At 36.0% G+C, this 17,814-nt stretch overlaps 1 protein-coding gene across 1 annotated transcript; it reads right to left on the reverse strand.

The window, feature by feature from the left end:
• Positions 1-231: 231 nt before the first annotated feature.
• Positions 232-873, reverse strand: LOC100812751 (uncharacterized). The gene has a single exon (XM_006580669.1). The coding sequence runs from the start codon at positions 871-873 to the stop codon at positions 232-234; it is 642 nt and encodes a 213-aa protein (XP_006580732.1).
• Positions 874-17,814: the final 16,941 nt, after the last annotated feature.

Consider the following 17,814-nt stretch of genomic DNA (forward strand, 5'->3'; position numbering starts at 1 on the left):
GCACTTAGCGAGTGGATTGCTGAAAATTTTTCTGAGTTAATTTTTTTTTCGTCCACTGCTTCAAAGAAGCTGTTCAACCCCCTTTTATGCAATACCAAATATGCTTAAAATGATTTCATGCAACCTCAAATAAACCAACTCTAAAAAAATGCAATGAAAACATAATTCAAAAGGACTGGGTTGCCTCCTAGGAAGCGCTCTTTTAATGTCATTAGCCTGACGCATGATACCTCAAGGGTCTGGATCAAATTTGGTTCCTACCTTCAGAACCTTTTGCTTAAACTCATTCACCTGCAAGCAGACATTTTGGTCCAAAAGTTGTTTTTCTTCATCAAATAGATCGAAACTGATCTTTTGATCTTCGATGCCCATTTCCAACTTTCTTCTTCCCATATCCACCATACAGCTTGCGGTCAGCATGAATGGACGTCCCAAAATCAATGGGATATCAACATCTTCCTCAATGTCCATGACCACAAAGTTGGCAGGGAAAGTGAAGTGCTTTACTTTGACCAAAACGTCTTCTATCACTCCATATGGTCTGGTGATGGAGCGATCAGGTAACTGCAGAGTCATTCTGGTTAGCATTATCTCTACCTCTCCCATCCTCCGACATATAGAGAGCGACATCAAATTTATGTTGGCTCCTAAATCAATAAGAGCCTTACCAACTGAGACTACACCGATTGAGCAAGGTATAGTGACACTGCATGGATCTTTGTGCTTGGGTGGAAGGATGTGTTGAATCACAACACTACAGTTTCCTTCCACTACAATTGTGTCACTATGGATATACTTGCTCTTTCGGGTTAGTATATCCTTCAGAAATTTAGAGTAAAGTGGCATTTGTTGTAAGGCCTCTCCAAAGGGCATGGTGATCTCTAGCTTCTTGAAAATGTTAAGAAAACGTGCAAGATGTCTTTCTTTGTCCTTCCTAGAAGGTACCAATGGATATGACGCTTCTTTCCCCTCAGATTGAGCTACCTCTTTCTTCTTTTCTCTGGACTACTCACTCTTATTCTTTTTCTTTTCATCTTTTTTTTTTTCATTTTTTTCAATTTTTTCATTATTTTCTTTTTCTTCTTCCTCTTTTTTTCTCTTTTTCTTTCTTTTTCTCATCATTTATTTCATTCTCATTCTTGCTTATTATATTCTCCTTCTCCTGGTCATCCTCTTCATCTTTTATCTCCTCAAGTTCACAACAAAAATTGTCCTCCAGTTTAGATGTTGGTTCAGTTACCAGCTGTTGTTTATCTCCATCCACTATCTTCTCATCCTTCTCTTCTTCAACCATGGTTGCCATTTTTCCATGGGTCATCACAGCTTTACACTTTTCCTTTTGATTGTTTTTTGTGTTTGCTCCAAATTTTGAGGAAGAGTTGTCAACTATTTGTTTAGCTAACTATCCTACGGCATCTCCAAATTTTTAATGGTCGACTCAGTACTCTTGTGATTTAACATTGAAACCTGCATGAATTGAGCAAGAGTCTCCTCCAGCTTTGTTGTCCTCTCATAGAGGTTAGGCCCTTGTTGTGGCGACCTATTTGGTCCACCCTGGTCTTTGTTGAATTGATTACCAGGGTGAGTCCTCCACTGATTTTGCTGCTGGTGGTAATACTGGCACTGTTGGAATCCAGAAAATCCTCCTGCATTAAAATTCTACCTTGGCTGGTTCCCCATATAATTAACTTCATGTGTTGATTCTTTAGTGGGCATACAAAAGCCTGATTCATGAGCTCTACCACAGAGTGTGCAACCTGCAAAACAGAAGAAGGTGAAGGTTGACTAACATGTAATTGAGTTGGCAACTTACTCAGTGTTTCTGTTAAAGTTTCTAGTTGCTTGGACAATAACTTATTTTGTGCCAATAGAGCATCTTGTGATGACAGCTCTAATAAACTCTTCTTGGTGGGATAGTGTGTTCTATCACGCAAGATAGTGTGATCACTAGCTGCCATATTCTCAATTAGTTTCATGGCTTCTTTAGGAGTCTTAAGCTTTATTTTACCCCTACAGAAGCATCTAAGAGCTGCTTAGATTGTGTCCTCAACTCGTAAACGAAAATATTCTGCTGTATGGGCTCAGAGAATCCATGAGTAGGAGTTTTCCACAGCAAGCTACAGAATCTTTCTAGTGCTTCACTCAAAGATTCATCTGGGAATTGGTGAAAGGAAGAGATGGCAGCCTTTCAACTGGGAAATATTTCTTCAGAAACTTTTCCACAACTTCATCCCAAGTCCTCAAGCTATTACCTTTGAATGAATGCAGCCACCTCTTGGCTTCTCCAGATAGTGAGAATGAAAATAAGCTGAGCCTAACAACATCTTCTGGCACTCCAGCAATTCTTACTGTGTTACAAATTTCAATGTAAGTTGCTAGATGTGCATAAGGATCTTCATTGGGCAAGCCATGAAATTGATTTCCTTGTATAAGCTGAATCAAAGAATGTGGATATGTGATATTCTGAGCTTGAACCTCCGGCCGCGCAATACTAGTGAAAAATTGCGGCACACTTGTACTTGAAAAGTCTTCAAGGGTTACTCGTCTAGGTTGCTCATCAGCCATTGTGTTGGCTTCAAGCAATGTTGTATCTGATTCCCTTGTTTTTGGAAAACTAGAAGATGACTCGGAAGACTGAGGTTCTTCAAGAATTGTTGCTGCTTCTATATCCTGCAAAAAAATTCTACACTTTTCTGCCCTGTTTCTTCTACAAGTTGCTTTGATTTCCAAGTCTACCAAATTACCTGCATAGGATTTTCTATGCATACACAACTAAGCACAAATAGCAGTTAACCAATTCCGAAGAAAAATAAATTCTGCAGTAAACAAATATTCACAAAAACTAAACAACAAATCAAAGAATAAGGAATAAACACCTACAAACTGAACTAAACTTTCCCAAATAAAGAGAAGTTCCCCGGCAACGCTGCCAAAATACTTGTTCACATCCTGGTACTACTTGTTATTGTGGATGTGAAATCTAACCGGCAAGTGCATCGGGTCGTCAAGTAAATAATTAAAATGGTGTGAACCGAGTATTGAACTCAGGGAACTTGTTTTACTTGGCAAAGCATCATTCAGTAAATAGGCATTTGCATAAAGAATTGATTATCATGAGGTAAGAACAAAAGTAATTCTATTCTAAGTAAAAGCAGTAATTGTGAGCAAGTGAGTGTGAAAACAGATATGTAAAAGTGTTGGGTCCTTCTACTAAGATACTTGATGCAATTAGGGTTTTTCTCTACTTGAAATTATTTCTGTGTTTTATGATGAAGGCAAAAATACCAAAAACCGATGTCTTGCGAGGTTGGCCTAATTCAAATTAAACTTCATTCTCATACGTCTCTTGTTGAACTTAGCCTAACTGAACAACATTAAATTACCGCACTCTGTGTCTGGCAGTTCAATAACCTAGCCCTACCCTATCCAGTTCTAAGGATGCAGTACATTTTTCAATGCTAAAGCTCCTAACCTTACACACAAATGGGTGATCAAGCCACAAGCTTGCATAACATAAGCACAAATAGAAGCATTGAACACATAAAAACAACTTCAAATAGATAGTAATAATATTTACATCCGCACTCAGCGGAATTTCCCAACAAAGGATTCTAGCCCTCCATTAGAAGGGAGTACCTTTCACAAATAAGAGAAGGGGTTCAGAGAAAATACCAGATTACATAGCAGTGGGGATGTCTCCTCCACCTCTAGGAACCTAAGAATTACTCCTAAACCTAAAATCTACCTAAAAGTTAGGGCCTTTTTCTTCCTTGCTCAGCTTTTCCTCTGTTATTCATTCAGCACTAGGCTCATGCAGTCTATTCAGACCTCTCTCTCTTTTTCTTTGCAATTCAGGCTTAAAAAGGGTTTTTTTTTTCCATGAAGGCACGCTTAGCGCGCGTAAGTGAAATTTGGCTTAGCGCCATTCTCGCGTTAAGCGCAGAAGAAACAATCTTCTCGCTGAACGAGCTGATGACGCGCTGAGCACATGATGACATGGCAAATTCTCTTCAATATTCATCTCACTCACTAAGCAGCTGATGCCTCGCTTAGCGGTTGAGTCTCGCTAAGCGCACGGTCCAGGCTTAGCGAGATAGCAACTTTTGCACCTTCAAATTTTTCTCCTTTTTACCTGAAATTGAAGTGAAATTTACATTAAATTCATATGGAAAGCTTCTACTGAGCAAATATAAAAAATAAACAAGAAATATTCACAATCCTACCAATAAGAACCATAATTTGGGAGAAATATATACATTTTTGAAAACTTTTCTATACAAAAGTTAGTCGTAAAAGACGACTAACATACAGCTTGTAAGCCATGGATCTTCTTCATCAATGAAGTTTTTCGCTTCTTGAAATTTAATGGCAGCGGAATGGAGAAGGAAGAAAGATGATTGGAGATGCCACTTCATGGAGAAGATGAGTCAAGAACAAGCTCACCACCATAGGAAGCCATGGATAAGAGCTTGAAGGTAGGAGAAGATGAGTGGAGGGAGAAGGAAAGAAGGAACACAAAATTTTATGCCTCATATGAGGTCTGAACTTGGAAGAGTAATTCTCAAATGATCAAAGTTGAAAAAATGCACACACAAGGCCTCTATTTATAGCCTAAGTGTCACACCAAATTGGAGGGAAATTTGAATTTCTATTCAAATTTCACTTGAATTTGAATTTGAATTTATGGAGCCAAATTTGGAGCCAAAATTTCACTAATTATGATTAGTGAATTTTAGCTATGGTTCAGCCCACTAATCCTAGAACAAGTGCAAGATTCTCCACTAAGTGTGCTTAGGTGTCATGAGGCATGTAAAGCATGAAGGACATGCACAAAGTGTGACTATATGATGTGACAATGAGGTGTAGCAAGCAAATGCTCACCTCCCCCTTAGGAAGGTCCAAAATTTAATTGGATTGGGCTTCTCCCAATTTAATTAAACTTTTCTCCCAACACACACACATCAAATAGCGCACTTAATGCATGTGAAATTACAAAACTATCCCTAATACAAAAACTAGTCTAGGTGCCCTAAAATACAAGGGCCGAAAAATACTACATTACTAGGGTACCTTCCCTACACTATGGAGCCCTGAATGCAAGGTTCAAAAATAATGAAACCCTAATCTAATATGTACAAAGATAAGTCGGCTCATACTTAGCCCATGGGCCCGAAATAATGCAATAAAACATACTTTTTCTGTATTTTCATGTTGATTATTCCTACCAAAAAGTACGACAAACCTAAGGTGTCCCATATAAGCACCTAAGTTTGAATTGAAACTAAAAATAAGAAAAAACCTACCTAATGAGTCCCTATGTATGTGAATCATGATGATGTTGGATGCATGGGTGATTTTACAAAAGAGGGTTGCACCACTCAACACATTCATCATACCACTTATCATAGGGATTTAGTGCCTCATAATACCTATTTTGGGCACCAACAAAGCACAAGGACTTAAGCTCTTACGAACCAAACCCTCATCCAACAACTCCTTTACTTGAGGAATAACCTCAAGCTTAAGAGGTATGGCTGTGCTAAGGGAAGTTTCCCTTGATAGGAGAAGGTACAAAGATTGTTTAAGAAGGAGTGCTCTTTTGATATCACCTTTTGTTACAAAATGATTTTCCTTCTTAACAATCTTCTTGGAGGAATCATTTTCCTTTTTTTCCTTCCCCTTGGCCTTTGAAGACAAGGCCTTATTATCCTTCTTTTTCTTTTGTTTTTCTAATTGATCTTTGGCCACCTATGAAGGTGTTTGAGGATGCAACACAAATTTAGTGGCAAGATGGGTGAGGGTAATCTCATTAGTTAGGTCATTGTAAATGATCTTCCTATCAAATTGTCATGGCCTTCCTAAAAGAATATGTGCTGCCTCCATGGGAACTATATCACAATTAATTTCATCCTTATATGTCCTAATGGAGAAAGGTACCTTCACTTGTTGGTTAACTATCATATCCCCTTGCTCATTGGGGCATTGAAGTTTATAAGGTTTTGGGTGGGGAATGATAGTGAGTTTCAACTTGGAAATTAATCTTGTGCTACAAAAATTGCAACAAGATCCACTATCCATAATGAGAGAACAAGTTTTATCTAAAATTTTGCATCTTGTATGAAAGATGTTCTCTCCTTGGGATTGAGATAAATCACGAGATTGACCTCCAAGGAGCCTTCTAACCATTAGGAGGTCACCTTTTTCATGGGGGTAGACTTCCTCACTAGACTCTTCACCCCTTACTTCATCTTCACTTCCACTAGAGGAAGGGGAAGAAGTAGTCTCCTCTTGACTACTATAAATGTCTTGACCCCTCATAATCATGGTTTTCTTTGTGGGGCATTGAGAGGAAATGTGACCTCTCCCAAGAAATTTGAAGCATTTAATGTTTCTAGTCCTTTCTTAGAAACTAGTCTTAGGGGTGGATTTCTCTATAGTCTTACCCTTATCTTCCTTGGGTTTTGAAGGTGCAGCCCCCAAAATTCATTGGGCTTGGTCCTTCCTTGGATAAGAGTGAAAGCCATAAGATTTTGAAGAAGGCTTTCTTTTAAGTTGTTGCTCCACTCTTATACAAAGTTGGACTAGCTCATCTAGGTCCCTATATGGAAGGAGTTCAACCTTGTCCCTCACTTCCATATTAAGCCCACTAAGGAACCTAGCTATGCTTGTTCTTTCCTCCTCCCTAAGTCTAGCTCTTAAAATGAGTAGTTCCATTTGTTGTCTATATTGTTCAACACTCATACTCCCTTGTCTAAGCCTTTGGAGCTTGTCCATAAGGTCCATTTCATAGTAGGAGGGAATGTACCTCTTCCTAAGGGCACTCTTAAGATCATTCCAATACTCTACTGGAGGATCCCTATGAATCCTTCATTCCCAAACAAGGGAAGTCCACCAATAGAGGGCATATCCTTGAAAGCTAAGGGTAGCCAATGGAACTTTTCTCTATTTGCTAATATGATGGCAAGCAAAGAGTTCTTCAACCTTCATTTCCCAATCTAAGTAGGCCTCAAATCTTTTTTTCATGGAAATATGGGAGGCTAATGTTAACCTCTTGAGGCCTTCTATCCTTTTTTCTTCTTTGGGAATGATGTTTAGTACGTGAACTATGGCGCCCTCTATAATAGTCGCTAAGTTCTTCACTTCAACTCTTGCAAGAGTCATGACTACTTTAGGAGACATGTTTTTCTCTTTTCATTTCTTTGATTATTTTTCCTCTTTCTTCCTCTCTTATTTTCTCTCTTTCATCTTGACTTACTTCTTCCACTCTTTTTTCCCCTTTTCTTTTCTCTCTTGTTTTTCTTTCCACAACTTAAGGGATCTCAACTCATCTAATATCTTATACAAGGGGTCCTTTGGAGTAGAACCCTCACCATTAACACTAGATGAAGAATGAAGACTCATGTTGGTTTCTAAGTTATGGTTCTTTCTTGTTGGGGGTTTGAAAACAAAAGGTAAAAGAAACTATGGTTGAAACTAGCCAAAATAAACACTAAAAAAGGTGTGAAAGATAAGGTAAAAACTAATTGGTAAAAGGCAAGCTAGACGGTTTCCTATTTGAAGACTTGGATGACCCTTTGGAGGTCCTAACTAGCTCTTTACTTAGTCTACACGGTTTACACTATTACACATAAATAGAGGTTTGGGTGGTCTCTTGGAGACCCCCAATACACCCCTGAAGAATGTCCAAATACAAGGAATTTCAATAGAAAAAAAAATTCAGCACTCAATTGTTCTATTACAACAAATTTAACAAAGCAATTAAGGTCTTCAAATTTGTCTTCCATGCTTGTTTGTTTTCTCAAGTGTTTCACTCAAAATTTGGTGAGGCTTTGGTTGCTTCAAATCCAATGGTGCTCCTAGGATTGTAAACCTCAAAGACTAAAAAATATTCCTTTAAGCAACACACCAATTTCCTCTTCCAATCCTTATTGTAGGCAACACTTAAACACACAAAAAAGGAAGAAGACAAGCAAGAAACTAAAAGATGAAATGAAAGCTAAACCAATAGATTTTTAACAAGACAAATTTCAAGGAATATTCAACAATTAAAGAAATAGAAAGCACACAAAAACAAGCTAGGACCCAAAGAGAAACCTATAATGGCTCTAGAGTAGAGTAAAAAAAAAACTAAAAAAAGACTCAAGAAACCTCTAGTTTTGGAACTTGTTTTCACGCTATTTTTCAATTGAAATTTCATAACTAAGATTGGTCTAAAATAGGCACTAATTATAGAAATTTTTTTTAGCCAAAACAACAAGCACACTTCCCTTTCACTTTTTTTTTTCCTAGACACTGATTTTCCTGCCAACTTGTCATGAGCATTACACAATTTTCATGATTCAAAACCTTTCGCATTACTAGCATTTCAAGATGAAGGTTGCATGCATCTGCATCCCAAAAATCATGTTCATATTAGGCTATAAGTGCGTAGATTTCTCTTTATATACGAATTCCCTAAATCTAATGTCCTATCTTTTAAGTTTAGGATGAGAGGCCCTCTCAAAGAGTCAATCTCTTGCTTTCTCATAAGGTTGAGCCCTTTGGTACTAGTGGCTATTGGCTTGTTTCATAGGACTCAACGTCCTTTGCTTTATGATTTCATAGGACTCAAAGTCCTCGCTTTTATCTTGCATAGGACTCAAAGTCCTCTATCTTTATCTTTCATAGGACTCAAATTCCTCTATCTTTATGCTTTCATAGGACTCAAAGTCCTCTGTCATTTACATTTCAAAGACTTCAATGTCTTCAGTCATTTACACTTTCAAAAGACTACAATGTCTTCATTTTCATTTCAAAGATTTCAATGTATTCAGTTATTTATGCTTTCAAAAGACTACAATGTCTTCATTTACATTTCAAAGACTTGAATGTCTTCAGTCCTTTACACTTTCAAAACACTACAATGTCTTCATTTACATTTCGAAGACTTCAATGTCTTCAGTCATTTACACTTTCAAAAGACTACAATGTCTTCATTTACATTTCAAAGACTGCAATGTCTTCAGTCATTTATGCTTTCAAAAGACTACAATGTCTTCATTTACATTTCAAAGACTCCAATATCTTCAGTCATTTACGCTTTTAAAAGACTACAATGTCTTCATTTACATTTCAAAGACTTCAATGTCTTCAGTCCTTTACGCTTTCAAAAGACTACAATGTCTTCATTTACATTTCAAAGACTTCAATGTCTTCAGTCCTTTATGCTTGCAAAAGACTACAATGTCTTCATCTACATTTCAAATACTTCAATGTCTTCAATTGTTTACACTTTCAAAAGACTACAATGTCTTCATTTACATTTCAAAGACTTCAATGTCTTCAGCCATTTACGCTTTCAAAAGACAATAATGTCTTTATTTACATTTCAAAGACTTCAATGTCTTCGGTCATTTAGGCTTTCAAAAGACTACAATGTCTTCTTTTACATTTCAAAGACTTCAATATCTTTAGTCATTTATGCTTTCTAAAGACTACAATGTCTTTATTTATATTTCAAAGACTTCAATGTCTTCAGTCATTTACGCTTTCAAAAGACTACAATGTCTTCATTTACATTTGCAAGACTTCAATGTCTTCTGCGTTTTACATTTTACAAGACTTCAATGTCTTCTTCCTTTTTCATTTTACAAGACTTCAATGTCTTCTGTCTTTTATGCTTTATAAGACTTCAACGTCTTCTATCTTTTATAGGACTCAATGTCCTTGTCTTTATGCTTCTTAGGACTCAACGTCCTCTGTTTCTATGCTTTGAAAAAAAAAACTTCGATGTCCTGTTGTTTATAGGTTTTTCTTCCTTGGTTTTCTCCAGTTTCCTAGTCGAATAGCAAGGTCACTCAAACGAAATTAGTGTCGTTATCTTTACTTCCCTATTATTTCCAATAAAAGGTAAGTAAAGAGGGACAATTGTCATACCCTAATTTCATTTGGGGACTATTGTTCATTGATCTTTTGATCCTTGCTAGTCGACATACGGTGTTGAACACCATTTATAGTGCAAAATAGATGATCATTCAGTGTTTTGGTCAAGGATGCGAAAAATACCCAAGGGAGGGGAAAAAGGGTCATTTCAAGCAACTTTTTGGACCCTAGCTCACCCAGGCTGGCCTCTGGCTCGCCTGGCCCCTAAATTGCTTAGAGCTGGAGGAACCAGCTCACCTAGGCGAGCTACCATAGTCCCAAATGTCCTTATTTCCTATAAATACGCATGAGGGAGGCTGAGGAAGGGGTGGGACATTCAGCATTGAGAGGTTTTTTTGAGAGAAATCAGAGAGAAGAAGAAGAAAGAAGAGAAAAACAAGGCTGAGACGCTACCGAATTACGATTGTAATCAACTTCTACATTGTTCTTCGTTCGGTGTTCTTCGTTCGTCGTCTGGTTAGTTTTTGTTTTAAGGATTTGGATACAATCTATGCACCCTTAGGGGTCCTCTTTGTTGTTTTGTGTTAGTCATCATTTACGTTTAACTTTTGTATTGAAAAGCATTATGAAATTTATGTGTTTTCCCCAATTTATAGTTCTTTTTTGTAAGTTTGTACATATTTTTAGGTTTAGTTTAATTTTGCTCAGTAGAATTGCCTATTATTGTGAATTAATGTGTTTTCAACTTCAGTTTCGGGTAAAAGGATGAAGAAGATGAAGGTCAGAAGCTGGTGTCTCGCTAAGCGAGGCTTGTGCGCTTAGTGAGAATCATCCACTAAGCGAGACACTCAGCCTGCTTAGGGAGTTGGGAGAATCTGGAGGAGAATCTGCCATGCATCTGCGCGCTCAGTGCGTCATCAGCTTGCTCAGCGAGTCGTTTGTCTCTTCTTGCGCTAAGCACACCCATCTTACTCAGCGGAATTCCACTAACTCGCCCTCAGTGCGAACATGGCACTAAGCGAGCCTTCGAGGTCAGAAAGCCCTTTTTAAGGCTGAAGTTGGAAAATCAGGAGAGGAAAAGAGCATAAAGAGCAAAATAGAGGCGCAAAATAGAGCAAGGAAGCCAAAAGCCTCAGCTTTCAAGAGGATTCTTGGTTTAGGAGTAATTTCTAGGTTCCTAGAGGTGGAGGAGACATCCCCACCACTGTGTAATCTGTATTTTTCTTCAAAAACCCTCATCTTGTAGCTGAAAGGTGCTGCCTTGCGATGGAAGGCTAAGTTTCTTTGTTGGGAATTTTTGCTGAGCCTTGATGTAAATATTCTTTACTATCTATTTAATATTGTTTAGATGTGTTGATTGCTTCTATCTGCACTTAATTCTTGCATGCTTTTGGTCTGATCATCCATTTGTGTGTAAAGTTAGCATTTTTAGCATTGGAAAATGTTTTGAATCCTTAGAACTGGATAGAGTAGGGCTAGATAACTGTATTGTCTGGACACGGAGTGTAGGGACTCTAGTTTTTAATATGCTATGATCTTAATGTTGTTCGGTTAGGCTAAGTTCGACGAGGGATCCGAGAATGAAGTTTAACTAGAATTAGCCCATTCACGTGAGACATTGGTATTTGGGATAATTTTCCTCAGCATAGAACACAAAAACAACATTAGATAGAGAAAAACCTTTAATTGCATCAAGTGACTCAGTAGAAAGGCCCAACGTTTTAATCATTTGTTTATTCTCGCATTTACTTAGTTAATTTTATAGTTATCTTTAGAATTGCAATTATATCTTGTTTTTATTTCCATTCCATGATATTATACAAACGTCTACTGATTGAATGAATGCTTTTCTGAATGAAACAAACTCTCTGTGATACGATACTCGGTTCTTACCGTTTTATACTACTTGTATGACTCAGTGCACTTGTTGATAAATTCCGCAGTTGTAAAGAGGAGTTAACATTTTGTGCATCTTCATCTCCTTCTTTTATCATCAATAATCTCTTTTCTTCTTATAAAGTAAATTTCAACCGATCATTAGTGTCGTAAATCATCTTTTTAAAGAGACTAAAAGTTAATGAACAAAACCAAGATTAAAATCAACATATAACTGAATTTCCCTCCATTAAAGTCACTTGAGATCGTTCAAGGTCCAATGCCTTGACAACCTCTTTTTGATCTTGTTAGTTAAAAGTGAATCTTTCAAAAGCCTAAGATCAACTCAACACACAACTTTCATCGCACTTGAGGATACGTAGGAGCAAGGGCAACACCCTTGTCGACCCCAAAAGAATAAAAAAAATATAGAAATGGAAATAAATAATATTGAAGTTACATTTTTGCACACTCGATTAAAGGCTGTCATCCCTTATGACGGGCGCGTGGGGTGCTGATACCTTCCCCCATGCATAAACAACTCCCAAACCCTTATTTTCAAAATTCACAGACCTCTTTTTAGTTTTTCTAACATTTTCCTCAAATAAACATTGGTGGCTACTCCCGCGCATTTTCCTTTTTGGAAGACACATCCTTTACCTTTCGCCTCCCCTCCCGTCGTAGGGTAGGTTGCGACACACATGATGTAGCTCCATGTGGAGCTTGTAAGCCTTGGATCTTCTTCATCAATGGAGTCCTTTGCTTCTTGAAGTTTAATTGCAGCGGGATGGAGAAGGAAGAAAGATGATTGGAGATGCTACTTCACGGAGAAGATGAGTCAAGAACAAACTTACCATCATAGGAAGCCATGGATAAGAGCTTGAAGGTAGGAGAAGATGAGTGGAGGGAGAAGGAGAGAAGGAGCACGAAATTTTGTGCCTCAAATGAGGTCTGAACTTGGAAGTGTAATTCTCAAATGATCAAAGTTGAAAAAATACACATACAAGGCCTCTATTTATAGCCTAAGTGTCACACAAAATTGGAGGGAAATTTGAATTTCTATTCAAATTTCACTTGAATTTGAATTTGAATTTGTGGAGCCAAAATTTCACTAATTATGATTAGTTAATTTTAGCTATGGTTCAGCCCACTAATTCAAGATCAAGTCCAAGATTCTCCACTAAGTGTGCTTAGGTGTCATGAAGCATGTAAAGCATGAAGGACATGCACAAAGTGTGACTATATGATGTGGCAATGAGGTGTAGCAAGCAAATGCTCACCTCCCCTTTAGGAAGGTCCAAAATTTAATTGGATTGGGCTTCTCCCAATTCAATTAAACTTTTCTCCCAACACACACATATCAAATAGTGTACTTAATGCATGTGAAATTACAAAACTACCCCTAATACAAAAACTAGTCTAGGTGCCCTAAAATACAAGGGCTGAAAAATCCTACATTACTAGGGTACCTTCCCTATACTATGGAGCCCTAAATGTAAGGTTCAAAAATAATAAAACCCTAATCTAATATGTACAAAGATAAGTGGACCCATACTTAGCCCATGGGCCCGAAATCTATCCTAAGGCTCATGAGAACCCTAAGGCCTTCTCTTGCATCTCTGGCCCAATTTTCTTGGAGTCTTCTATCCAATGCCCTTGGGGGGTAGGAATGCATCACTTATCAATACTCGTGCTACCTTGTGTGAGGCTTTGTAGCTCATCATAAACATCTTTCTCATAAAAAGGTGGAAAGAATGTCTTTCTCATAAACTCTTTCATTTCTTGCCAAGTTGTTGTCTCAAGCTTCCTTATCACTCTTGCATTCTCCTCAAGCTCCCATCATATAAGTGCTTTGTCATCAAACCACAAGGTATCCAACCTAGTCTTCTTCCCTTCACTATACTTATGACATGCAAACATTTGCTCAACTTTCATCTCCCACTCAAAGTATGCTTCTATATCACGCTTCATTTGAAAATTAGGAATTTTAACCTTATCTCTTTCCATTTTCTCACTCTTTATGTCCTCCATATCTCCCTCTCCCATGTCTCCTAAGCCTCATTTCTCCTTTATCTTCCCCATAACCTCCATCACTTCAATGATAAGATGAATAATACATTCCTACACATAAATGGTTAGCACAAATAATAAAATATGAACTTCACCACTCAACTTAGTGTTTCACTCAAAGTCCACTCATGTTTCTCTCTTTTAAGAATTTTTCTATAATGTGCATACTTTCCTTGTTCCACTCTTTGTTTCTCTACAAGTTCTTAAGTGAAATCTCCAAAATCCAAATCAAGAAAGCATTCCATGTGAAAGACGTAACGAATTTCAAGTTCAACTCAAGAGTCCAAAGAAAGAGATAACTCAAAGAAAAAACCAAGGAAATTTAAAAGACAAACAACAAAAACTCTAAATAGAATGCCAAAGAAAGACAAGACTAGAAGACACAAGAATAAGAAATTAAACAAAACAAGAATACAAAATGTTAAAAGATAGTGTATTCAAGACAAAATGGAGTAAAGGTGTATGAAAAGCAAAAAAATTGGTACTGGTGTAGAAGGACTTTTTATAAGGCTGATTTTTTTTATAAAAAAAATCATTTTTTTCAGTTTTTTTGCCCCGTAATATTTTCCTCTCTTTTTTTTAGTCCTCAACTTTGTAATATTTGCAAAAACACTAAATCTTATGGATTAAACAAAAGGATTTTTCAGTATCTCTAGAGAAGATAGATAAAGACTTTGAACACAAGTACAAAATTTTACTCAAATTGAATTGCAACAACACATAACAAACAAAGCTTGTCACACACCTTGATCTACAATAAAATGACACACCAATATATTAGAAGCACCAATCAGATTTTCACAAACAAAAAGGCACCGAACAGATTAAGGAAAAACCACAAATGCATAAACCAGGTTGTGACACAACAACTTCAAGGGATTAAAGACACGTACAAAATAGAAATAGGATCAGCAACCAAACTTGACGCAACCAATTCAAAAGGCACAAACAACACAAGGATACGCAAACGCAAGAAATTAAGATCTGGATTAATACCAATTGCTCCAAGCATAATTGAAAGTGAATAAGCTTTCAAAGTTGAAATGAATTCCAAGTTAATTGGAGGCACCGATCGCCAAATCTGAATAAGTTCAAGACAACTCAGATTATTATTATTATTATTATTTAACCCACAATTCCAAATTTTGATGGTCATTCACATATTGCAACATGCGCTCAAGGATTAAAATCGGATCCAACGAACTTCACCAATATGAGATATTGAAATTGGTCTCAATACCAAATGATGAGACCCCTTTGTGGATCCCTAATTCAGCATCTCAATAGATCAAAATTAAAAAAAAAAAATTGTAGGAAAAAAAGGGAAAATGGATTGAGATGAGAAATGGAAAGAACAATATCACTATTCCTAAGAATTGATAAATTGAGGAGAATTTGTCAGAAAGAATAGAAATTCTTTAATAAGAATTTAGGATTCCTAAAGGAACCAAAGAGAAACAAATTTTCTTAGGCTTATCCAAAGCTAAAATTCACTTCATCCAAATCTAATTTCAAATGTGCTTTAAGGCCTATTATAGTATCACTAATAAAAAGGCCCAAATTAAAAAGATTAAACCAGCAAAGCCCAACTACAGAAATTACACAATATTCTTAATCTAAAAGAAAAGCTTAAAGTCCCCTCCTTAGTCATCTATCATACCCTCCTTCTTGAAGAAAATTTGACCTTGAATTCGTAGCAAAGGTGCCTACATCACAAAAAGACAACACAAGAAAATATATAATTGCTCTTATTTTTATTCTAACCCATTATTTGATTGTCGTGATCATCTTGTGAAAGGATTTCAAGAATTGTTTCAAAATGAGGAAAACAAAGCATCAAATGAATATCAACTTGAGTTTTCAAAGACACTTGATGTTACAACCAAGGGGCATTGTCCTTTCCAAGTGGTTGAAAAGATCAATGATACTACTTATAAACTTGAGTTTCATGGTAAATATGAAGTCAATGTCACTTTTATTGTTGTTGACTTCACTTTGTTTGATATAGATGATGAACTCAATTCGAGAGCAAATATTTTCGAAGAAGGAGGGAATGATATGATCCAACAAAGGTCCAATTACTTCAAGTATCTTTTGCAATGGATGAAAGGTCGAATAACTAAAGTAAAACCAAAAAGAATCAAGAAGATTTTCCAAATCTTAGTGATGCAAGTGCCCAAAAACAAGAATTGTTTCATTTCTACAACTTGAAGATAAATTCAGCAAAACTTAAAGACAATAATTTCAAGAGCACAATGAGCCTAAGAGTTTATACTCAAGATGAAACTATTGGTTTGAGTTTATTCAGATGGATCACATGGTTTTTGGACTAAAGAATCAATTCAGACTCATTTTCTATTTTTGTTTGAATTTTCATATTTTATTTTCATGTATTAAGTTCAGATGACTCTTGGCATCTTTTGTGTCATTTTTTATGTTTTTTAGGCTTCCCAAGTTATTATAGTGATTAGCGGAGTTATATTTGCAGTGGAAAATTCATGTAAGTAAGAATTTAATTCTTAGTGGAAATTAATTCCTAGTGGGATGTTTAGAGGGAAGCCTAGGCTATAAATATAGGAAACTTTGTAACTTTGAGGCAGATTGAGTTTGAATGAAAGTTTAAGTTTTCTCCCTTTTGTGAGAGCTTCCCTTGGTTCTTGGGCAATCTAATCTTATCAAGACAACTTGTGGCGATCAAATCTATGACTTATCACTCACCTTCTCATCACCTTCTCTAAAAGAAAACTAATCAATTTTTAAGTCTGAAATCTTCAAGGCGATCCATCTTGTTTCCATGTTCTTATCTCATTCATTTTTGTAATTTAATAGTGAGTCATGAATAACTTATGTGGGTGAGAGATATTTTTATTATCTTGAAAGAAATTTTATACCTAGAATTAGAGGTGTCAAAACAAGTCCAAACCCGATGAGCCAACCCAACTCTCCACGAGTTTGAGCCGGGTCGGGCTGGAAAATTAAAGAATTTTGCGATGCTAACCAAATTGTAACCTTACTCACTTAACCCATGAACCAGGTGGGTTCGAGCTGGGTTGGCCCACTTAACTCACTTAAACTAAAAATTGAATTTTTTAATTTTAATGTTAAGATTTTAAAGTTGTTGAACTATGACTAATTTTTGGACAATTGGATTTTATTTTATGACTTTGGTGTTTTAAGACTTTTGAATGATATTTATGTATTTGAGACATTTGAATGGTTACTTGAATGATAATATTAGATGCTTGAATGGTTATTTGACACATTTCCTATTATTTATATTCCTATTTGAATTAATAAATGTCTTTGATGGAAAAAATATTATTTTTTAAAAAAAGAAAAATGTTTTAATTTTCTTTTATTTTAGATTTATTTTCAATTTTATAAATTTGGTGAGCCAACCCACCAACCTATGGTGGGTTGGGTCAGATTGATATTTTTATAACTCACTTAAAGGGAGTTGGACTGGCTTGACCCGTTTAGCACTTAATATGTGATGGATCAACTCGTGTGGATCGGACTGACCCATTTTGACATCCCTACCTAAAATACAAATTAAAACCCATAAATATAAAAGATATATATGTTTCATTCTAATTAAATTAAAATTTATTAAAAAGTTAACATCATTACATATATTAAATAATTAAATGCCTTTAGAAAAATTAAATAATTAGATGATATAAATAAATCTTTGAATAATTACCCATTTTATTTTTATAAGATATATCTACATAAGAAATAGTTAAGAAAGACACTAATCAGTTGTCATAAATTAGTCATGTATTCATAAAAAATATTAATAATGAAAATTGAAATAATAATCATAACATCGTGTAATGCATTGAAAAAAATAAGGTAAGAAACCTATGTTTAAAAATGAAAATGGAATGTACTTATATTTGGAGTGTTTTAAGATGTGAAATTTTTAGTTATGCTTTATTTGTTTTTTTTATATCTTTTAATTGAATTAAAAAGTTATCCTTAAATGAATAAAATAAGTTGCAACTT

This window comes from Glycine max, chromosome 5 (assembly GCF_000004515.6).
Source record: "Glycine max cultivar Williams 82 chromosome 5, Glycine_max_v4.0, whole genome shotgun sequence".
Lineage (NCBI taxonomy): Eukaryota > Viridiplantae > Streptophyta > Magnoliopsida > Fabales > Fabaceae > Glycine > Glycine max.

Excerpts from the sequence above, each read along its gene's own strand:
- LOC100812751 (XM_006580669.1), bottom strand. The coding sequence starts at position 873 with ATGCCCTTTGGAGAGGCCTTACAACAAATGCCACTTTACTCTAAATTT.